This window comes from Leuciscus leuciscus, assembly GCF_965113295.1.
Source record: "Leuciscus leuciscus genome assembly, chromosome: 16".
In the NCBI taxonomy this organism is placed as follows: Eukaryota; Metazoa; Chordata; class Actinopteri; order Cypriniformes; family Leuciscidae; genus Leuciscus; species Leuciscus leuciscus.
The window spans coordinates 24,443,770-24,469,284 of record NC_138740.1 but is presented as its reverse complement, the minus strand read 5'-3'; the positions used below and the strand labels follow the sequence as shown (position 1 = coordinate 24,469,284).

Below are 25,515 nucleotides of genomic sequence, written 5' to 3'. Positions count from 1 at the left end.
TTTCATAGAGTTGGGACTGTGGGACAATAAAGGCTGTTCAAAGTATTCTAACTGAAGTAGGCATAGCCTTTATTTGATATATTGTCGTGAATGTTTCATTGGTTATTGGTTTTGGAAGACACTTGCAAACTGGTTGTTCGTTGCCTAACAACGTAGTATTTTTTTGTTTTGTTTGTAAAACATTTTTTATATATAGCCTATATTTTTCACAATAGTATTGTCAGAGGAGGCTATACCATCTGCCAAAAAAAAAAAGAAAAGGGAAAAGAAAAAAAGGAAACTCTTTCAAGTGATATTACCCTGTGAATATATCCTTGAGAATTACATCGCCGTAAAAAAAAAAGCAGCATACCACCTTTGGAGGCGGGATGTCGTTTTTGTAACCGAGACGCCCATCATTCAAAATGCAAACCAATGAGAAAGAGGGAGAGAGCGCTGGAACTGTACCGTCTCTCTCTTTCTCTCTTTCTGTGACAGCATGGCTCATGCACCCTGACCAACTTAGCTGCCTGGAAGAGTACTGTTGTGGACTATATCCTACCACTGAATCTTGAATGCGCTAAAACCTTTGTGCATTTCGTCCAGGAAGGTAGTTTGGTTTCCTAATCTGAAGACAGCGCGTCAGGACATCATCTAAACAAATTCAGGTGGTAAACGTCAAGGTTTACAAACAGAGCTCGGGTCTTCATTCACATGTTGGAAGATGAGGTGCCAGTGGACATACGCTGTTGTTTTCATTCACTCCAACTAACTACAGTGACAAACTGCACTTTGGGATGGGAAGTGAACACTCAAAGGACCTGAAATTTGTCTAATTGCTTTCTTTCCTCGTGGAAAACTAACTCGATAAATCGCAAGAAAGGATGTGCTTGAGATGAACGCATTATCAGACTGGACTATTGACAGACAGCGAGCGAATTAACCGGCTTCTTAGTGTTTCTTCTAAAAATGTACGTGTAACTGTGACTCTTTGAAGGCTCTGACATTCCTTGCACTGCGGTCGTATAGATCTGTCATTACAATTGAAGAAACATAATTTAAAAAGAACACATTCCGCGCGTGGGATATTCAAGGAAAACTGACGGGTCTCGCAGTTCGTCACCACCGGAACGCTGTATAGAAGGAGGCTGCGATTGAAACTTTCAGAAATGCCGCAGGTGGAGATGTTTTATTTTGCGTTTATCAGCTTGTTTATGTCTGTGTTGGGCCTGGATCCGGCGTCTAAGATTGTGGCGGATCGCTTCGCAGTCTACTGGAACCGAACAAACCCAAGGTGAGTTAGTTAATTGTACAGTAAATATAATAAAACGCAGTTTCACTTGTCATTAGAAGCGCCATAGTCCGCAATACCGAGCGAAGTAGGCTATAGCCTACTGCGGCTGCGAACTGAACAGGCTCGTCGACCCGCCAGGAACGCTTGAATAAGTTTCATGAATGATACAGCAGTCACAAAAAACACATATTCTAAGCGCAAAGCTTCTTTAAAAATACACGCGTGCACATCTCGCGCGCGATAGGCACTGACAGCGTTATTTTACAGTAATTTGGCAAAATGATATGAAGTTACAAGCGCGGCAAAAAAAAAAAAAAACGGCGCTAGGAATTGCTAAAATAATCGAGGCACGAATAGTTATACAATTATCTACGTTGTCCGATTTAAGTGCTTTTTAGTTAGTTTAGCTAGCTATTTATCAAAAGTGTTCGCTAGTAGCCTATAACTAGTGTAAATGGTGTGTGTGTGTGTGTGTGTGTATATATATATACACACACACACACATATATATATAGATATAGATTATATATATATATATGTATAGGCCTATATATATATATATATATATATATATATATATATATATATATATCCTATTTTTTGAGTGGATTTTACCTCATTCTGCGATAACTTTGGACAGGATTTATATCTGAGAGGGGTTTCTTTCTTCTTTTGAGAGATTGACAGGCACCCTCTTTCAAAGGAAAAAGTTATGCCGTACCACTAGCTTGTCCTAGACATTGCCCTAGAAACATAATTAGAAATAAATATCATGCCTCATTGGTCAGTTGTTCTTTAAAATCCAATTTACCTCTTTGAAATGTGATTTTGCTTGTTATCATAATTCTAAAAGGGCACAATTCTATCAATTCCTATTTCTTTTGAGGCATTTATAAAATGTGTGGCTGAAAATGAGCTAGTAATGGTTTTCAACAAAGGTTTTCTAATAAGGTAATATAACCTTCATGTGCAATGAAGGGTGTTAATGAAAAATAGCATCAGGAGTACTATTCTGACTGAATGCGAGATTGAATAAGTTGGTTTGATGACTGTTAATAGTCTGGGTAGTTTAATTTGAATAATTCATCTCTTAATATATTATTATTCATGTGAGGAATTTGCTTAACTGATTAACATATAATAAATATATTTATATTGAAATTACACCAGGCTCGCTTTGCCCTTCTCTATGCCGCAAGTCTAGAGTTGCCTGAAAGTGCAGTGATTCCAGCTCATCCCCATTCTCGGTTGTCTCTCTTCAGTTGCCATGGGGCTTTCTCTCTGCCCTGCACCCCAGCCCCATGCTGGCTTTACACAATGGGTCAAACCCTGAGAGGCATTTCAGGAGTGGTTGATGCCCAGTTGGGTGCATGCTCATGAGAGAGAAGCGCATGCAGGGGTCACACGTTCAGTGATAACAGCACAAGGCTGCGGTTAACCATCATCGGACAGTATTGAGCTCTGGTCAGGGTGAATTTGAGGGCGAGCCTGGTTTCTATAGCCTGGCAGCAGTGTGTGTTTGTGTGATTGTGAATATCTATGTGTGTGTGTTGGAGGCTCCCTGCGTATGTTTTGTCCGGGCAAAATGAGGCCCCTCTAGCAAATAAATGAGTTAGTTCAAATGAGTATCTCTCATTCACATTCATGTACTCACCCAATGGCCTAATTCAAATCTGGCTGGGCTGTATAATGTAGCAGCACTCTCTGGCAAGACCTCGGGGCCTTAAATGTCACTCATAACCCCAAAACAAGTTACCTCCTGATCAGAATGTGTCCGCACATCGGCCTGATGTTGGATTTCTTCATTTAAACATTGATTTAATCTATCGGACCCTCGAAAGACCAATTCTTTAGCAGGTTTTAAGATGCTTGATCATTTCATTTTGTTGTTTTAAATAGCCTCTCTTAATGTCACTCATTAACATGCCTAAATTACGAACATTAGAGACAGCTGTACAAGAGTTCAACTCAAAGACTTAGATAGCCATGCCATGAAATATTTATTCATTTATAGATTGCCTACATTACAGCTTTAATTGAAGTTCTTAGTAGCTTAATGGCAATGAGATTCTACAATAATAAGAAACACAACTGTTTATAATTTTTTTTCCCTTAAAGTGTGCAGGGAGGCTTATCTCTTAAGGCTTATCTCTCGTTATTTTGCAAGCGTAGGAGTTGCACTTTAAAGCAGCGGCGAACATACTGAGTGATTGCTAGTATTTTCACACGAGTGAGTACGGCGGAGTCTATAGAGATTCTTTAGAGGATTTAGGGGGGAATGGCTCCTTTAGTTTTTGGCCTGAGATTTGCAGTGCACCCATTCATATGTAAGCCTCTGTCTTGCTCTACATATGGTGGTCTTACAAGCTTCACTGGGTTTCGGGGGATCTTTTTTTTCCCTCCAATGCGGTCCACGCCGTTTGCAATTACAAATTCAATTCAAGTTGGCAGATTTCCTCTGAAGTTTCCCAGCTCGTTCTCAGATTAGTCATTTCTCGAGACGTGTTCGTTCGTAGGCATTACTGGATTGGCTTGAGATAGAGAGCTTATTGTTTCCTTCCCTATCCTGCGTGTCTGAGAAAGTAGTGTTCTTGTAATCCAGATAAGCAATCTACATTACAAATATATTCATTTGTGACCCTGGATCACAAAACCAGTCACAAGTCGCACGGGTATATTTGCGGCAATAGCCAACAATACATTGTATGGGTCAAAATTATCGATTTTTCTTTTATGCCAGAAATCATTAGGATATTAAGTAAAGATCATGTTCCATGAAGATATTTTGTAAATTTCCTACCGTAAATATATAAAACATTTATTTTTGTGAGTGAATGCAGCACAATCGCGAACATAAATGGACAACTTTAAAGGCGATTTTCTCAATGTTTCGATTTTTTTGCACCCTCAGATTTTAGTTGTATCTCAGCCAAACATTGTCCTATCCTAACAAACAATACATCAATGGAAAGCTTATTTATTCAACTTTCAGATTATGTAAATCTCAATTTCAAAATATTGACCCATGTGACTGGTTTTGTGGTCCAGGGTTTTGTGGTCCAATTTGTGCTAGTTCCTGGAATTTTTAACTAAAATAGATCTTGTGTTGAAAACGAAACCTGTTTATTTGTTGTTGATAGTCAGGATCAGTCAGGAATCAGTATTGAATTCCTACCTTAATCTTCTGGCTGTTTGTGTATGTGGTGCCATGGAAGCCGATACCGCTGTCCATCAAAGAGGTCTGTCGAATGGACCTAACAGCTGGGGAGAGGGATTTCAGCATTCTGACGGAGTCCCGTTTTAATCACTGATAATGCCTCTCAAATCTCTCAATAACAGATGTGGCACATTTCCTACAGTTTTTGAAGCCTTCTCAGTCAGGTGGTGTAGTGAGTAGTATGCTCTGCCTCTTTAGACTTCGGTTTTTTGTAACATTTCACACTTAAACACTTTCTAGGTTGTCTTTATCTGCTAATTTCTTCACTACAGAAATGGGAAATGTCATGGATCTCCTGTAAAGCCCTCTCTTTTTCACCTCTTAACTCTAGCTTGTGCAATATGACCTCAAATGGTTTCCTTTTTGTGCCGGCTCAGTTTTAATCCCCACTTTAAAAACAAAGCCCATGGTTTGTGGTTTGTGGCCAGTTGATATTGTGATAGCTGTTCGGTGGTATTGTGTGGGGTTCAGTTTGTATTGTTCTGTGTGTTTACCCTCCTTTTCCCATGCTGGCACATCTAGCCTCCTGCTGCTTTGTTCCGCTTGGATTTCAAATGGGGGGTGAAAAAATCATGTCCAAATATTGACTGGTCTGAAGACCTCGGTCTTCTCTCAGCTCACGTGAAAGGGTGCCATTGTTCCTGTCTTAGTGGATCTTTTCCAGAGTTTCAAGTATTTAGGCTCTTACATGCAGGAAGTGCATACAGCAAGGCTTGTAGAAGGATATATAGAGCGACTAAAGAATGGAAAGAGTTACAGATGGGAACCGCAGGCCTCTTGGTTTGAGTCCCACAATCGCGCCCCATCCCGATTAACCCTCCAGGGCTGTGTGGCAGTGTGCTGGTGCTCTCAAAAGATTTGGGCTATCAGAAGACTCACTCCAGCAGAGAGAAAGTTCTCCTGCAGGGTAACTAGAACATCCTGCTGTTTGATGACCCCTAACACACCGAGAGATGCCTGACCCCCTTCCTTCTTCGCTCAGCTCTTGCGTTACGCTAATAAACTGTCATGATTGTGTCTCTGAGAGAATTCAGGGAGTGTCTCTTTTTAAATTAAAGTTAACCGTTCTTTCTTTTTTTACGAATTCACGCTTGAGTCATCACAGCGATCGCTCATCCTCTCTGAACTTTTTGATGATAACTGATGCATTTCGGGTCTCTCTGTTTGCTTGAGGTAAGCTCCTCATACTCTGTGAGCTTTTAAACTGTGAGTGGTGAAATGTCTTTGCTGGGGTCTTTGAAGGCCTGGCTGAAGGTATTAACAGAGAGGCACTAAAGGGCTTAGGAGGTCATCGGCCCATTGTGTAAAGATACAAAACACTTCCTCTGAACCCCTTCACCCTTCTATGTCTCCCTCGGAGAGCCACGACCTCAACAACCATTCATATTAATCAGCTTCAGACCTTAATGACCTGATAAAGCTCCTGAAAGGATCCTAAAGTTTACTAAGCCCCCTTGATAAGAATTGGAGGAAAATGTAGCATGCGGTAATGACTACTTTGCGCATTCTTTCGCAGCGAAAGCGCAGAGAGGTTTGCTCTTTGTGCCCTTCATTACGGCACATTTAATCGCAATGAGAAATAATGAAGGAAGCATTTGTTCGACAGGCTAAGCTAATAAAAATGGACTGACTTGGCAGGAGTTAGCATGAAAGGAAAACAAGAAAGAACAAGAAACAGAGAGATAGGATGAGAGAGAATGCTTCCTAGCTTGAAAAACGTGTCTCACAGATTTGAACTTGGTCTGTAACCTTAAAACTGCTTTCACCTGCACAAATGAGGGACTTTTGGATGAAGAATACCTTAATCTTTCTTCCTCATCCAGAAGGAACCTACAATACAAGGATTATTTGAAGCTGCCTTCTATAAAATATTTCACCCTTTCAAAGCATGGACAAATTGGATGATGAATATTTTTGTGCTGTGGTGAAGGACATAAATCTTTTCATATTCACTGTTTGACATTAAGCTGCTTTGGCTACATTATTGTGAACATACTGCAATCATAGCTATGGTAATGCTCCAACAAAATCATCAGATTGTTAATTAAATATTGTAGAGAAAAATAAATACAATGTGACGTTTTCCAATTTACCAAACTTTTTCTGAACGAAAATAAATGATGAAGGAAAATCTCTAAGGATAATGCAGCAATTGATTTTCTTATTTTTTAAATAGTTTATTTCTGGATAAACCCAATAATAAATTACGCAGGAGATGCTTTAATCAGGCTGTTAATTGTTTACAAATATATTTTGGCTGATGCTTGTGTATGTTGCACATTCATTAGTTAATATTTAGAAATGTGTCCCTTTTTTAATGAAAAATAAAACAAAACAAAAAATTAAAGGTCCAAAAAAACTTTTTGGGATCTAAATGTTCCAGTCACATTCTTGGTTTGAGATTGCGGAACCGTTTATAGTAGATTATCAGTATGTGGTAAGTGGTAAAGCATTTCCATGTCACAAATTTGAGTACTCTCCGAGCATTGGGACCCATAAAACATTAAACGCTGTTTGCGATCTCAGAGTCAAGTCTGGCCAACAAACCTTCACACGCAATGTTGAGAAAATGAGGTCAATGTGACCATCATTGGAATCTTAAGGTCATTTTGCTATATCAGTGTGGATGACTATGCAAATTAATATCTTCTTTTCACTTAGCCACAGATTGTTAGATGTCATTAAATATAATTTTCTGTCTGTTTTAATCATTAAATTACACTTTTGTCACGTTTGTCGTTGGTTAGTTGCCCTTTATTTTTTGTCCATATGAGTAGTCTAGTATTTGTCTTGCAGACTTAGGAGTGTATACGCGGCCATTTTCAAACTTGCTTCCATTTTGTGTTTTGAACGGAACAGCTGCAGATTTGGGAGTATGGGTTCCCATCTTTGGTTGCCTTTTTTTCTTCTTCACTTTCACTTTTTTTTTTATATGTTGCAACTGATTTCCTTCCAAACTCTGTTTAATTTATATCTTGCAGTCAAGTCGATGCAAAAGAATGAACTGTTTATTGATTTCTAGCAGTTTCAGTGTGTCGATCCCATTCCAAGCTAGTAAAGTATTCCTAAAACATTCGAGTTACACAACACAACCTTAAATGTACACATTTGATTTACTCCACAGAAGCACAGACATAATAAACCAGGCTCATGCGACGGCAGCATTACTGTGTCCTCTGTACGCTGGTGCTCTGGCACTAGTATCACTGGTAGGGGGAACATGCTGGCAGACGGTGGAGTCATAGAGGCATCCACTCCTCTTTTATGTATCTGCTGCGGCCAGGCCTCAGTTATTCTTGTGCATAATTGATGGAAAAGTTAGAATAGCAGAAGTAATGCGATGAGAGGGTGCAGCGAAGCGGCAAGGCGGACAAGCGCACTGCTGGCAGCCGGGAGTGGGATCGCGTGCGTGGGGCAGCAAACATTGCAGGGGATGAGAGGGCAGCTGGAGTAACAGGTCATCACAAAGAAGCAGGACAAAGTGTCAGCCGCTAGTCAATCAAGCACTTCCTATCCCAAGAGTGTCCTTCTGGCTAGCAAACACACGCAAGATATATGCTGGTCAAACTGGGAGACGTTTGCCCAGTTGACCAAACGTGTGACTTTTTTTATTATACTTGATGCACTTGTCGTTTGATTTGTAATGAAATGCCATTTTGAATATGCATATGGGCGTACGCCATTGTTTTGAATCCTTTGAACTCCCATGTGATTCAGTGAAACTGCAGGCATGCTCACGCTGCTCCAGTGACAAGTTGTGTGTCACACCTTGAGCAGTCACTACAAAGAGGTGCTAATGGGTGAACAGCCCTACTTTGTCTAATAGACAATGAGCCACTAACCAGTATCATCCTGTTTCTAAACAGCCGTGCGACCATTCAGGGGCAGTGAGTCTGCAGGAAATTAAGGTATCTTCCCCTCAGGCTCTCTTTGAATCACTGTGAAGCAATAGTTACTGAAACTAATCATTATTGGTCCTCCCAATTTGATCACTCTGTGATCACTATAAGAACTGACGTGAAGCAAAACACTGAAACTGGAAGTGTCACATTTTAATAGGCTGAATAAGTAACATTACATTACGTATGTACGTATGTTCAGTATGTACTGGAATAAATACCAGGAATAAGGATGAGGTCAGCGATCAAAAAATAACCTGTTCTTTCGTCTTTCGTCTTTTTTGGTTTGCCAACATTTTAAAGCATGAAGCAGGGAGAATAATCCTAAATGTGATTAAAAACATGAGTAAATGCACTGATAAATCTTTTCTTTTTAGGATTAGGATGGGAGCTTTTGTTGGGTTTAGAGCTGTTGTGTTATTTATTAAAATTTGAATGGCTGTTTTTATGGCTACATAAGTAAAAAATAAAACTTTTAATAATGATACATACAATGATTACATGATACATATTTTCATGGATTATTTTTACATGAGGCATATTTCTGAACTTTTTAAAAAAAAAATTTGCGTTTAAAAGCACATTGTTTTTCGGTGTTTCTGTAAAATTTGTCTAGCATTAATTTTTGCTTTGAAAGATGCTTATAATTTCTAATAAATACACATTTTCTATATATATGTATGTTTTCCAAAAGCAGTTCTTTGAAATGAATTTTCCTGATATATTATGAACTAAAAAAATGTATGTTCCAAAGTCATTTATCCATTAAATTAATGACTCTTGATTCACATGCTTCATTAGAAAATCATATATAAAAAAAACCCAGATACATTTTTCAGGAGGAATTTTGTACAACCATTAGGCATGTACAGAAATACGATCCCATTGTAACTCAAAGGAAACCATCTGTCTTCGACATAAATATTATTGCGATGCCATAAAGGCTTCCGATGGAAACATAAGCACTAAATGTGCTCAGGAAACAAATAAACCATTTTTATGGCTGTACCTATGGCCCTCTGGGCATTTCTGCTTCCCTGAAAAGACACAAAGACAATCCTTCAAATCATCACCTTCTAATATTCTCAAAACTGCATGCAGTAATTTGCAGCAATTTACTATTTTATTACAGGATAATTACTCATGGTTAATGTAATTTTTTTTTTAACATAGAATTTACAAAGAAACAAGATTTTACATTGTAGATTTTATTAGGTTTTTGATGAGGGTTTTTATGTGTCAAGTATTGTTTATAGATTTTAAAATTTAATACAAGTGTGATCAAATTTATGATACGATCAACCCAGCCTTTCATGAACAGATTCATATTGTATGATGATTTTTTTTCTTTCTGTTTGGATTTTAAATTTAATTTTTTACTTAAAATATTAACATTAAAGTCAGATAGATTTAGTTGTTTTGTGTTTTGTTGACCAGATGAGAATTTGGTTTAAAAAGAAAGTCTCAGTATCTTGTGACTATTGTTGTGGATGTGATGTGGATGGATGTGGGAGTTCAGCTGGTCAGGTCCAGACACGCAATGCACATGGGATGTTCAAGTGCTATTGCCAGTCACAGATTTTCCATATAGCTTGTGTCAGAAAGTAAGGCTTTTTTATTCACTTTTTTTAAATTCACTTTTTACCCTTTAAATTCAATTGAGTTATTTTACATGCATTCTATATGAATGCATGTAATGCATGCATTCTATGCATATTATATCATAAAATACACACTAATTTGTATTTTGACTATCATTTTTAATAATTAGTTTTATTTTTGTCGATTTGATTCTTTATAATTTGCATCCATAATTTACAGCAAGCTTTTACATGTTGTAATGTTCCTGTTTACTATCGAAAAAACTGGGGCACGGAGCAAAGCAATCGAGGGGAGTGGTTTCTAGAACCCACCAATTGAAACATCAGTACGGGCTCTGCAGATCTGGGGAAACCAATAAGGTTTTGATGGGTCGAGTATCTCGGGCAGATTAGTGTAGAAGAGTAACTTGGGGTGGCCTGAATGAATGCAGAACATGTTCATTCTCAAGTTCACTTTTGGTTCTGGCATTTGCATGGCAAGTTCACTTAACGATCAATCAACCTTAAAAGCATGTCACAACATTTCATAAGTGGGGAGAACAGCCACTACCGTCAAATTTACAACATTTAATTGTTGGCCCGCCACTGGCTCCTGCCAGCAGAGAGTGAATCATAAGTTATGTTCTCATATTAGCGTTTGTATAATTCAGATGCTCTACGGGACACCTGAAGTTTGCTAGGAGAGATCCGGTGTGAAAGTGAGAAGGTTACGGGATGCATGGGCCCCCTTAGCTGCTCCCCTCTCCCTTCTCTTCCTCCGTCGCCAGTTGTCTGCCACGTCCATAGACTCTGTCTTAAGGGCTGATATCAGATACGGTGGGGATGAAATGGCTTACGCTGGGCTGTAGCCTGGGCTCAACCGAGTTCTCACCCCTTTTTATTGTCCGCCTTAACTCTGATGTCATTTCCATCCCCTCTGGCGACCCTGTCGAACTGATAATATCTTTTGTCGGCAAGTCCCTTGTAGGAATAATCCCAATATGCATACCAGCCTTTGAAAGCAAGGAATATGTGTTATATGGGTGTTAGGATACGAGCACGCAGACACTTTTAGCTTTCCCACTGGGGGAATGAATCTCTGTTTGCCTCTGTCTCATCCCTTATGTCTTATAATGACTTTGTGTTTTCTCTTTTCTGCGTTTGATTATTTTGCCTATCTCCCCACTCCCTGCCCGGGTGCGATATCTCATGGTGGCCATTGAATTCGCCATATGGAGTCGGTATGGCGGAGCCTATCTCAGTCCAGATGCTTTTCAGATGATTGTGTAGCACCGTGCGATTTTATTGTGAAACTCCGCTCTCGCCCAGACAGAAACACTAATTTCATTTGGTGCGCGCAGGATGAAGACGTGCTTTTGAAGACAGACCCCAATGCGGTCGTGCTTATCTGGAACAGCACGTCCTGCCACATTTGCACCCTTTTAATCTGACATCCTGGACGCTGGGTTTTGTACTCGGGGTGTGAACATTATTTAATGATGCTGAAATGTGATAATTTGTACAAAACGGCAGTTCATAATGTTATCGCGTCACATTGAAAGGCAAAATGAGAATGTTACATTCGTCGTCTCATTTTTCACAGCCCTTTTGTTGTGGTGCAGAATTACGTTCAATTAAGGCAGAATTGTTGAAGCCGGTGTGGGAGTTCAGTGGGTTTAATTGTTTCTGGTTTTCTCACTGAGACAAAGAAAATTGCGATTGTGAGGCCAAATAAAAAGGTTTATACTGACCTCATGGCACGCAGTTTGATGTCAAAGCCAGAAAGGTCAAAACCACATGGCTGCGGCTTCCAACGCTCTCTTGACTTCAGTCCATTAGCATCTCCAGCCAATTGGGTTCCAGCCTGAGCTAATCACCACTCTGAGATGTTTATGATGCATTTAGGATGTTTTATCTCTCAAATAAAAGTGTTTGATAAGTGTTTAAAAAGACAACCAAGGGTAATCACTCAGGCCATTTCACAGACTCTCACGCTTCAGAAATAAGTCTTGCTGCAAAGATCAAAGTCACCTACAAGTTTTTTCGTTCTTAAACATCTGTTAAATTATGATTCACAGAAAAGAAAAGAAAGTGGATTTGCTCAGATTTGCTCCTCTGAATGTTCTCTCCAAATCTTGCAATTGCACATTTGGTCAGATTGTAAAATAGTGTTTTTGTTCGTTTTATTCCGAGTGTGTTTGTGTTCAGTCATTTAGGTAATTATTCAGCTCTGTTGGGTTGCGGCTGCACTCAAATAACCCTTGATGACACAGATATTTGCTGTGTCAAGGATAAATACGTTTACTGTTCAGGACTCACTAAGGGCAAAACAAATGTGTATATATACCTCAAGACAATATCACCTTTCAGACCAAGTAACAGATTTACTAACATAAAATTTATATTATGCAGACTGAAAAGATTTTGGTGCAGAAAAATATTTCACCCAGAAATTGCTAGTAAATTTCACAAACAATTACAAAGAATCAGCAAGTAAATATGGTAGGTCATTTGCGGGGGAATTTTTACTTTACAAATTACAGACGTGGCCGATTCACACGGGATTAGGATCAAAGACAACCTCTGCAATTATTACAAATGACTAGAGGTCACCAGATATTACTTAGATAATACTTATCCCATGTGAATAGGGCTAAAGACATTAAATTAAATGTGACATTTCACAGTAAAAACTGAAATAGTATTTTCTTGTAAAATATACTCCAATAATCTTTATTTAAAATATATATTTTTTACAGTGTATTTTTTATTTCTTATCTTAATGCCATTGGTGGCTGAGACCGAGGTACCACAGTTTGAATGTAGTTGAAATTACTGTTGTAAATATGGTATTTTGGTAGAACGGGTGATTATTAACATTTAAGTAAAAACAATAGGAATCAGTTCAAATGACATTTCTATTCTTTTAGAAGAAAATACAATTTGAATATAATAATAAATTAATGTATAAAATGGTGGCTTTTAATGAAAACAGTGCCCGTCAGGGTGGGGAAAACACACTGAAAAGTACCTGGAAATGTTGTCCACACCAAGATTGATGGGCCTGTGGCACATCAAGTTCAAGCCAACACACCCTGAGTCATTTTAATTCCAAATCAAATGTGTAATCACAGCAACAACCTCTGTGGTTTTCTGTGTTCAAAACAAACCAGTGGAAATGAACTGCAGCCCGGAGAGCAGGCCGGAGCTGAAGAAAGCGACATTCAAAAGAAAGGCTTCCCAGAATTCTCCAATTAGACCGATGATATAATTACACTGAGGTGCCCACTTTCTTTCAGGTGCTAATTGAATTGGTGTGTTTGCCAAAAAAATACTCCCATTCTAGCGGAGAGAGAGAGAAACTGCTCGGGCACATTCTTTCGTTAAGCCCAGGGGCGTTTTTACAGGGCGTGAGGACGGTGTTTTCAGAGAAGATATGTGAAAGCTCTAGTATCTGTGCTGGTATTTGAATCATATGTTGTGCTCTCCCAGGGCCCGTCAGATGAGCAACCTGGGGCCTGCCGCAAACATTAGGTATAAATAGCATTTAAGAAAACCAGATTTGATTAAAGGGCGTGTGGTCTTGAGCTATTGATTTTCTCAGCTAACTGTGCACTTAAATGAGAAAGGATACATCAGTAAATAGTTGTGAATGGTTTGACATGAATATGTATTATGTTTTATATATATATATATTATACATGTATATATAATCATATACATAATTACATATATAAATATTTTCTGAGAAATATATAACAAACACTTATTAAAAAAATAAAATATATATAAAAAGATAATTCTGTAATATAAAATTTTAAAAAGATCATTCAAAGCCATTAGATGAAAGGCTTGAATAGGCAAAATCACTCATAAAGGTGGTACTTAAAGTTTGAATTGCTTAGATGGTTGAAAAAAAAATAGTAAGAGTCAGGGGTCATAATTAATTAATTCACTTTTTTATTCTTTTTTATAATTAATTACAAAATGAAAGGGTTTATTGAGAAAGTTTTTAAAAAGTCTCACAGGAAAAGGTTTAGAATGTCTTTCAAATATTAGTTTGAAATATTAAGTACTTTCTTTTGAAAATGCTGGAAGAGCTTGTTTATTGTACTTTTTAGCTGTTTTGCTTGCCATGAAGATTTTATTTTGGTGCTGACTAGGCCTGTTACAGTCATGCATTTTGTATAATATATTAAAATGTAGTGATATATGTAAATGTATGATGAAACACAAGCCTTCATTTTGTATACAAACCTTTGACTATCTTTGTGTACTTTCTAACAGTATTTTTTATACTCTTTATTCTTCACTCCCTGCCAGATTATATTCTCCCTACCATAGTTGATGTTATTTCTTTAAGTGCTTAAATCTCCATTATTTGAATGGCAATATGTAAATGAAATTTAATCTGCACAATTATTACAGTTATCTCAAATTATTGTGACTAGATGAAATAAACATGATCATATGATTAATCAATAATCATGACAGGCATAGTGCCAACATGGTGTCAAATTTAAATAATAATAATTCACAGAAAAAAACTGCTGTAAGTTGACACTAAGGCCAAGTGAATCAGTTTACCTGACAATTTGGATTAGTTTGCATAGTTATAAAATGCCACTTACTGGCTGTTTAACACACCAACATTTTGTAGCTATCCCAAAAGTTGCAATCTCTCTAGAGAGTTTTGGTTTAGTGACTGAGACCATAATCGTGCCTGCCTTGTTTAGCTCTTAACTGAAGACTATTTTTACTAAATTCGGTTTGGTTATGTCTGAGTGCGTTTGTTTCCAATTGAAATAGATGGTCTGTGGAAGCAGATGAAAGAACTGTTGAACAAAATCTTTGTAAATGAGAAGAGACAAGTAGCGCGTTGGTCCACGCGGTGTGCGGAGCAAGGTGTCTAATTGTGTCTGACACCTCTCTCATTGGCACAAGTAGGAGGTTTCAGCACATCAGCGGGATCTTAGCAGGAGCCGAACTCTCACATGACTTGGAGAAGCCTATTGTTAGGTTTATATTCTCGATGATGTTATACTATACATACTCGGTTTTTGGATTGATGTCAGCACCTGGTAATTTAGGACTTTTCTTCCATTAATAATGTAAATATGCAGTGCTCTGTTTGCATTGTCTGATGTGGACAAATAAACGCAAATGTGAGTCAAAGTGATTGGAATCTCAAGCCAGAATGGCGGCTCCGCCTAGTGTGTGCTTGTTTGTGTGTGTGTCTTTTCCCGCTGAGCAAGCAGCGCGGGCTGTTTCTCACAGATGGAGGAAACTACACACCGAGAGTGTGACTATCAGCACCATCACAGGGACTTTTCCTCTCTTCATGTTGTGCTCCTTCTCACCCTAGCCACTGAGGGGGCCACAGCGAATCAAACGCCCCATGAAAGCTGAGTCGAAGGTTATCTGGTGGTGTAGACACATGATAGTTGGCAGCCTGTCTTTTAAAGCTGACTCTTTGAAATTCACAGTCAGCATTAATCATTCTGTCCTATCTATTTGTTCAACTTATCTACTGATCTACAGTTTTGACTAACAAGGCAAAAGACTTTAGGCCGGGGTATACTACATACATTTTCAGCGTTCCGCTCCATCTCGCTCACAGTTGAGCGTGCAAGCCTTTCAAAATATACTGGTCGTGAGCATGAAAAGACGCGTTTGGCGTGTGCGCACTGTCTAGTGGACTTTGTTTTCCAGCGCTCAAGTCTCTCGCACTGGCCAAAGTGTACTTTGGGCTTTTAAAGTTTCAATCTGTGTATTACATGGCAAGTTTGGGTAAGATTCAGAATTGAAGAAATGGCCCTCTTCAATTTATGAACGTGAATTTTAATTGAAATAGCCACATTCCACAGGAAGTTCTATCCATCCATCCATCCATCCATCCATCCATCCATCCATCCACCATCCATCCATCCATCCATCCATCCATCTATCTATCTATCTATCTATCTATCTATCTATCTATCTATCTATCTATCTATCTATCTATCTATCTATCTATCTATCTATCTATCTATCTATCTATCTATCTATCTACTATCTATCTATCTATCTATCTATCTATCTATCTATCTACTATCTATCTATCTATCTATCTATCTATCTATCTATAATAATAATAATAATAATAATTCGTTACATTTATATAGCGCTTTTTCTGAGACCTCAAAGCGCTTTACATGGAAGGGGGGGAATCTCCTCAACCACCACCAATGTGCAGCATCCACTTGGATGATGCGACGGCAGCCATACTGCGCCAGAACGCCCACCACACACCAGCTTACTGGTGGAGAGGAGACAGAGCGATGAAGCCAATCAGTATATGAGGATGATTAGGAGGCCATGATGGACAGAGGCCAAGGGGCAAATTTGGCCAGGATGCCGGGGTTACACCCCTACTCTTTTTCGAAGGACATCCTGGGATTTTAAATGACCACAGAGAGTCAAGACCTCGGTTTAACGTCTCATCCGAAGGACGGTGCTCTTTTGGCAGTACAGTGTCCCCGTCACTATACTGGGGCATTAGGACCCACACAGACCACAGGGTGAGCACCCCCTGCTGGCCTCACTAACACCTCTTCCAGCAGCAACCTGGTTTTCTCAGGAGGTCTCCCATCCAGGTACTAACCAGGCTCAGCCCTGCTTAGCTTCAGTGGGCAACCGGTCTTGGGCTACAGGGTGATATGGCTGCTGGCCATATCTATCTATCTATCTATCTATCTATCTATCTATCTATCTATCTATCTATCTATCTATCTATCTATCTATCTATCTATCTATCTATCTATCTATCTATCTATCTATCTATCTATCTATCTATCTATCTATCTCTCTATCTATCTCTCTGTCTGTCTTAAAACCTTTCAAACAAGCCAGCATTCAGTCTGTTTCTTTGTTATAAAATTGTTATATGTATTTCTTAATTGTTATTTGAATTCATATTAATTCTACATCCTTCCTACAATTTCCTGTTTGCTGATGCAAATCAATATCGCACAGAGTCAAAAGAGTATTTGCGTAGTCATGTATACCCAACTAATTGTATGTACCTAGAAAGAACATTGGTGATGTTTGGTGATGGCCTGTACAGAAAAACACTGGGCAGCATGCAAGTACTTAGAGTGAGAGATATACTTTTGACACTGTAATATACCAACATCAGGCCTCTATTAACAAAATGATCCATACTGACCCCAGACAGGCCCTAAGACCGGTCTAGCACAGCACAGTCCACTCAACAAGACATTTATCTCTGATCAGAACCAGACCTAGACTATTGCAGCTATGACGAGAGAAGATATTACCCCCTTCCCTCAGCAGATTTTTCTGGGAATGAGAGCGGTTTCCAGGCTCTGGTCTGCTGGGCTCAGGCTGATTGAGCTATGCAGCGCAGGCTTCAGTTGTGGCTGCAGATTGTCTGCTGGATGTGCATATAACGGCAGTGATTAACACGGCCTGTCATGGTGCCATGACGTTGCATGGACAGAGAGCTTCTTTTATGGCGCTGTATTTTGCTGAGTGAATCAGGTTATAAAACTGTCTCTGCTAAAGAGCCCTGCTCTCAGATCTCTTTGCAGACTCTCTTTTATGTATGTTGCCCTCTTGGCCGCATACGTTTAAATGTTGTCTATTTTACTGAAGACTTACGCTCTGCCACTGAAAAGAGCATGATTGAAGGACGGATGTAGAGGGCGACCATTCACAAGGAAATATTTATAGTTATCAGGGCTGTCAAAGTAGTTAGGTTTAACAATGTCATTTTTAAAATGTTGTTAATGCAGTTATTCATTTTGTTTCATGTGATTTATTTGTTTTTTTGTTTTTTTAAATTGATCGAAACCTTCAGATCTGATTTGGATGGACTGGAGCTGCACCTCACATAGACATGATACACACAGTACCAATAGACCATTTATCATTAGATGATGATGAAATACATTTGTTTTTGTTTAATTAATTTATAATTATTTATAGTTAAAACCTAGGACATTTAACAAAGGTAAAGTCATTTGCTTTCTTTATATGGTGAATGTTTTAGCATTATTGCAGATTTGCATTGAGTTTTAAATGTTACAAATATGCTGATTCAACTAAGTAAGGGCTACATACATAAGTAAAAGTTACATACATAAAAATTAAAAATAAAGAATCCATCATTTATTTAAATTGATTGACAGCCCTAGTTGTTATTTATTAAAGTTTAGGCTACACCTGGGTCAACAGCCAATCAGATTCCTCCTCACTCCAGGCCTTAAAACGATATTATAATGAAAGATTTTGAGTTGTGCTTAAATCAGGAAGTGTTGAATGAGTAGAGCATGACCTCATATATAGAAATGCTGTCAGTCAGCCTGTGGATCCTCGTAAATGCACAGTTTGTTTCAAACGCACAGGGAATATTCTTAGACCCACAGTGGAAAAAGGGACTTCAGGGCAAGCGTGAATCACAAAATAAGCATGATCACCGAACACGTCTATTCGCAGAATCTGTTGTCATGGTCACTGTAAACATGGTAACATATTTGTTGAACTGTGGCGAGGCACTGTTTTGACAGACTCTTTTTCGTTAGGCCGTTCCATTCGTTTTACTGATCCTGGCCGCTGACTTTAACCTTTAAAAGTTCCCCTTAAACATAACTCACCCGAATAAGCTTTACCACAAGCTGAGTGACACGCTAAATGGACGCCTCTGTGTTCATTGTGCGCGGCCATTCGATCCCAGATTTCCTGTGGGAATTACACAAACATTTTACAACAAAAAGGATAGAATTCCTCTCGCTTTAAAAAATGAGTTGGTGTGCATGCCATTGTGGTCTTGGTGAGTATTGTGAGCCGGCCGGTTTCTTTCTTTACATTTCATGCTGAATGTAGTGAATCGCCTATTAAACCTTGAGGTGCCCACGACATGAAAGGCCTCATTGTGACACCAAAGAAATCCTTGTGACACCTAATCACAAAATAAAGAGAAGAAAAAACCCTGGCACCTCACACCAATCTCCCCGGGTTATCTTGAGCGAGCGTGACCTTTGTGACATTGATAGGATTTCACACACACAGAAACGCGGCAATACTGACCTAAGCAGACGCGCACACATCCACACAGACGCCTTTCATATGTCTGCGCCTCTGTGGTTTTGTATGTGTGGGACTGAGCTCTTTGAAGCTGTGAGGATCATCAGGGCAGACGTCTCCGTGGTGATGTGCTCTCCTGGCTGTTTCTGGAAATAAAGCTCCGGAATGACCTTAGGATTGGGGCTCCACCAGAAAAAATAGACTTAAAAACATTTTATAATATTTTATACAGCATGTAACTCCCTGAAAAAAGCCTCTATTTTGCGTTTGATGGCTACTGTGCTTAATAAAATTTGATGGGGCATTAAAAGTATTGCATGGCAGGTTATTAATGCTCTGCCATTGGCTGGATGGTGCTGGAATCAGCCTGGATTTTTCCCAGCCATTCAATCCAACTGACATTAGCTTCTAAAGTGAGGCCAAACATGTGCTTTCCCTTAACGCTGGCCTGAAGATAACCTCCTGCGCCTCGCACTCAGACGTTCCTATTTTTCCACAAGCTGTAAATAAAATAAACATTTCTTTCTCTTCTATATGTAAAGATATGGCGTGTCCGTGTGCGTGAATGGTCAGATGAATGAGGTGTGTCCGTCCTCAGCTTTAAATCTGTCAGATCTGAAAGCGTTTAGAGGAAGTCTGCGTAAGCTGGTCATTGTAACTCAACCCTCACCTCATCATCAGCGCAGGTGGAGTTTGGTGCAAACCTCAGCCCTATCAAACCCCCATCTCACTCCCACACCGAAATAAGGGTCATCTATCTCTCCTTTAGGGCCAATGAAATGGCTTGTGGCTTACTGAGTGATGTCACGGTAATGTGTTTTCTTGATATTTAAAGAATTAAAGGGATAGTTCATCCAAAAAGTATGTCATAAATCTGTCATTTACTCACCCTCATGTAGTTCTAAACCTGCATGACTGACTTTCTTCAGTGGAACACTCTTTTGAAGATTTTTTCTTTTACTGTTTTTGTCCATATACAATCTTAAAAATAAAGTTTCCAAAAAGGGGGTTTTGCAGCGTTGCCAAAGTAGAAACCTTTTGGATTCCCCAAAGAACATTTTTCGGTGAACAGTTCTTACATTTTTATTTTATTTTAGTGTGAAGAACATTTTAATAATCCAAAGAACATTTTGTGCAATTGAAAGGTTCAATGGGTCTTAAGGCCGTGACACACAGAGCCCACGTCAAAGGACTAGCAATGATGAAAGCCGACTGTGTTGTCGCCTTGCATCAGCTGCGTCTGCGTCTAACCCTCCAACAGTGCATCAAACTGTCTTGCACACCTGTGGGTCCTGAAACCCTAAGGATGACAGCCATACTATATAATCCAAAACACCTGGATGGGTTTTTGTTTGAGTAAAACATGTGGGTTATCACAATCATGTGCCCTGCTGGCAAAACAGGCGCTGTTTTTATGCATCAGAGGGATCTCATATGGATCAGTAGTTCAGTAGTTTCGAATTGAACAAACATGATGCAGTGTCATACCATCCGGCTCTCATTGTCACTTGAGAGGTGATGTCACAGGAAACTGGACTGTCTGACACTTTGACCTTTCCCATTGAAATCTACCAGGTCTCAAATGTCACTAATCATAACATGACAATTGAGAGTACCGTCCTCCAGCGCTCACGGTGTGAATGTCAGACACCGTCTTACCACTCGCGATTCTGTCGAGGGAAGAAAGACTAAGCCTTTGCTCTCCATCAAAAAAAGGAAAGGATCAGGTACATGGTTGTGGTTCAGACTACTTATTCTTCCCTTGATCCTTTTGAACAGACAGTTGTTCTCATTCCAGCCTTGTGGGTAGATAATTAGCATGTACACCACATCGCCTGTTTCTTCAAGAAATTCCAGGACTCTTTTTAGTTTTATTTTTGCACTATTGTCCGTAGTGTGAGAACTTTTGGGTTATCAGCATTATCAACATTCCTGTCCTTTTTTGTCTCTCTTTCTTATTTGCATGATGTGTCTGCTTCTGAAAATTCTAATTTATAGCTTGATGGCATCGAAGCCTTTGCCAGCATTGCCTTAGGTGAGGGGCGGAGAATGCTGTTTGCATTACCTCTTCAGGCTGATGCGCAGAAACTGGATGAACAAGGATGCTCGCTGGCTCTCTTGAGTCATGTGATGTCATTTTAAGTTCCTGTAAAGGCCTGCAGGAGCCGTGCCTCGATAGGATCAGCACTGTGGCTTTGTGTCTTGTTTGCGCCGGAGAGTGTGTCTGTACTCCCACACTCATTTTGCAACTCAGACATCCATAATAATCCCATAAAGACGATTTAAATGCATTGTGTAGCTTAACTATTGTTGTCTGGATGAGAAAAAGCCCCATATCCTCTGTGATGCCCCATATGTTTTTGATGAAAGCATTGTGTGTACGGTTATCTGCTCATAACGGTGGAGAATACGGCCCCTTTCTTATACCCCCCCCCCCCCCTCCCCCCTTACTGCAAAGCATCTGGATCAGATACCTCCTTGTTATCTTAGATCTGTGCAATACTCACAAATAAAGTCGTATATCACAGAGATTTGCTTTAAAAACCTTGAACACTGCCAGAGAATTTAGACTGTGAGACTTTTCATTTAGAAATCCGGGCAGAATGAGAGCAAATAAGGACAGAGGATGTTCTACACAATGAGGAGAAAAAAGAGGACCACTGGTCTTTTACAAAAATTTTTATTTCCTTGTTCAGGCACGTCAGTGTGGGTGCAGAATGCAGATTCGACAGTGTGTGATTTGTTAGCGCTGTAGATCTCTCTTACAATGGGAAAATTGCCTTTGAGCTACTTGTCCAACAGCACTATAACTTGTAACACATCCTCACCATACACACATGACCATGTTAGTCTGCATATTTGAAGGGTTCATCATGGAAAACTGCTCTGGGACTATATGAATCACTGAAAACAACCTATGTAGTCATTAGCAGAATATGTAAGTGATAAAGAGTGGAAAGGAAATAGGGGATGAATATTTTTGCCTGCAAAATGTGATTATAATAATAGTAATAATAATTATATTAAATATTATAAATATAACATTCTCAAAGTTCCAATATTGTTTACATTTAATATGGTTATAATATTCTTTATTATAATTACAAATATGTAATTTTATAATATAGACATTTTATAGAATTTAATGTTTGTAATATTTAAAGTAATTGTAATACATAATAATGTTTGTTATAATAACATACAGTAATTGGCATTAATTATAACATAATGTAATTGGCAAATATAATGTATTATATTCAATAAAAATATTAAATTCTCAAAAGATTCCAATATTATAATAATATATTATATACAATATATTTGCATACAGTATATATACATACTGTATTTAAAACTATAAAATTTATATTATATACAAATTATAATTATAATATTTGTAATTAAATTAAGTATTAATAATTATTACCATCGTAACATTTTATTAGTTAAAAAGGGGTATTTTTGTCTTGAAATGGAAAACCCAGAGTGGAATCGAGTTGGAGCGAAGTGATTTCAGAATGCCTTTGAGCTCTCCGCTCTGTTACTCCGGTCATCAGAGGCATCCCTCAGCTGTGACATCATGCTAACATTTAATCATCAAGTGTCCAGAGACAATTCAGGGGAGGCTCTAAAAGTTCATCATCCATTGTCTGCGGACTGGCTCATTTATGATTCAGATTTATTAGCCTTTGACCTGGCGGATGCCTGGATACAATGTCAGGACAGTGTGATGAGTTTAAAGAGGCCCTGATCAATACTGCTCAAGTGCTCTCCATTTAGATAATGGACACAGAGTCATAACTATCCACTCTGGATGAAGTGCCATGGGGTCACAGAGTGATCCTTTGTGCAAGACAGGAAAGGGATTTTCACCCACGCATTGAGGTAGAGCGAGAAGTTGGTTCCTGTGTGAATTCCCGGCTCCCTACAATTTAATGCCATTCTCAATGGTGCTCTGACTGTAATGGGCCGTTGAAGTAACGAGGGTGTACATGAGTGTTGTTAAAATGTGGGTCAGTGTTATATTAGGTATTTTTAGTGTTGTGCTTTTTTTTTAAAGCAACTGACTGATATAGAAACATCCAATTTTTTCTAGCAATAGAATTCATACATGAGTTTGCTGTATTATTTCGGTGAAACAACAGAGCTGTTTAACTGCTGCAATTCCCTGTGCTAGACATTACAATGGATATATAATGCAAAAGCATAACCTGATAAACTAATGATTTGTTTTCTTTCTCTTTGTCTCTGTTTCCTCGTTTCGGGTGACTTGTGGAATTTCCTGCTCAGGTAAGAGAAAACACATTCCTTCATGCCTAATGTACTCTGTTGTTATATAATTGCTTGTAAATAATATTCACCCTAGAAGCACAAGGATAAATGCTTGTGTATGTTTTATATGCATCATGTCACACTGCAATTTTTTTTTAAGTTTACACTTTTCAATAAAGTGTTTTATGTTAGCATTGTGCAATAGTTACATTAAAGGTATAGCGGAGGATGTTTTACTTCCTGGTGGGTAGTCTAAACTATTGGTCCTCCTAATTGTCAATCATTCTGGTGAATCAATCAAACTTTTCAAAAAGTGGAGAGGGCGGGTCTTATCTAAAATTTGGAAAGATCCTCCGCTATACCTTTAACAGAAAACAATATTTTTACAGCATTTATTAACTTTGGTAAATGTTTTTTTATTCATTTTTCTACATAAATATACAGTATGTTAACATAGGTTGATGCTAAATATAATTTTTTTTCTTGTTTTAAGTATAAATTTAACAAAATTTTGTGAGGTTTATTGTTAAAACAAGAAACAACAATTTACCAATTGAGTTAGACTTATGGACAACGACAAAAATATTTGGATTAAGAATACGATTTTTTTTGTGCGCCACCATTTACTCTCTGTCACTCATAATGTATTAGCCCATTTTATCCATCACAGGTTAAAGTTTCCCCTGTTTAGCAAAGCAGCCCTAAAACATGTTTGCCGTTAGACAACATCTGTGCCATGTTAGCTCCGTTCAGTAAAACATGTGGAAGCCCTGTAATAAATAAGCAGCCCATGGCCGCACGCTAACAAGCCCAACAACATGCATTAGCTATGCCACGCTCTCTCTGAAAGAATGCCGTGCGTCGGGACACCAACCGGCCACAGAAAAGCGGGAAGCAGATGTGCGCCTGCCGGAGGCTCATCTGGCTCCCCTCTCTGAACCTGCGTGATGTGGGAGTTATTGATGGGCAGCCACCGTGCGCCGGCAAGCGGTGTGGTCATTAGCAAGGTATGGTGAGAGAGGCAGAGAGAGAGAAACAGTGGGAGGTTAAATGTGGGAGTGTGTGGGAGAAAAAAACAAGTCTTTCAGGACTATTCATCAAATAGATAGACTGAACTCCCCTCTGGACATGATTTTTAGACAGACTGAGAGAGGGAGTGTGAATAAAAATCATGGGTACATGACATACAGTCTCTATCTATCAGTCCTCACCTCTCAAGGGATAAGTCCCAAACAGATATTCCTGTGCCTTATGTCAATAGTCAATGGTTTTGTTCCAGGAGTTAGAAGAACAAAGTGCACGCACCATCCTTCATGATTGATGCTCCATCTGTAAGAAACCAAAGGTCTGGCTTGGCTTTATTAAAGGTGCTCGTTTCAGCGCTGCTCTCTGAAGTTTTTTTCTGTTTGTGCTTGTTTGTTTCACGCAGAATTGATTCATTCAATACATTTTTATAGCTCTGTGGAATTCCTTATAAAAATTCAGTCCTCTCCCTTTGAAAGCACATCGTTGTTTTATTTGGGTTTGTGTCTTATTGAAATTGGAGTTTATTTGCTATTTTGCGGCTTGCGGATTCATCTGCTCTGCTATTTTACCCTCTGTGCACTTTTATAGGTCTTTTTTTCTCCGGTTTTTCATATTTTTTTAATTATCATGTAACTTTTACTTAAATTAAAATGCTGAATTCAAGATAGATCTCTAAGGACCAGCATTAGAGCAACTGTTGGGCCAGCTGCCCTCCCTTGGGCCCATGGAGAGGCCATGAGGAGTTCTTCTCTGCTTAGGTCAGGGTAGGAGGTGTGGAGAGACAAGACTTTGAGCCGAACCATAATCAGGGCTCATCGGTGCGTCCTGCATTCCCACCAGCCCGAGGTGTCCATCTGAAGAGACAAACTGTCAACGCGGAGGGTCCTCTCCTGGGCCGCAGATTAAATTCCCACATTCCAAAGATAAACGTGGCGGTCAGTCCTCAATGTTGCGGTGGCTCCAGCTCACTTGCAGGTCTGCTAACGAGGCCGTGCTAGTTAAAGCTTAGCTAAAGCGCAGATAAGCGTATCTTCTTTTCATGTGTCATTGACAATATCTGTTTGTGTCTACCTGTCTTGGACAACTTGAAGTCCTCTCATGAAGGAGTGGGTGTTTGGGGTCCTAGCTGCAATTTTTGCAGTTTCCAAAATTAAACAGTTT

At 39.0% G+C, this 25,515-nt stretch overlaps 1 protein-coding gene and 1 long non-coding RNA gene across 2 annotated transcripts in view; one reads left to right on the top strand and one right to left on the bottom strand.

The window, feature by feature from the left end:
* Window positions 1-440: 440 nt before the first annotated feature.
* Window positions 441-25,515, top strand: part of efna5a (ephrin-A5a) — a 49,513-nt gene continuing 24,438 nt past the window's right edge. The window contains exon 1 of the mRNA XM_082141988.1: window positions 441-1,273. Within this exon, the coding sequence (XP_081998114.1) occupies window positions 1,149-1,273 (125 nt within the window). The 5' untranslated portion in view covers window positions 441-1,148. The remainder of the gene's footprint in view (window positions 1,274-25,515) is intronic.
* Window positions 8,955-15,869, bottom strand: LOC309478376. Its single transcript, XR_014198956.1, has 2 exons — window positions 11,721-15,869; window positions 8,955-10,982 (listed from the first exon to the last, which is right to left on the bottom strand). It is a non-coding gene; the product is annotated as an uncharacterized lncRNA (long non-coding RNA).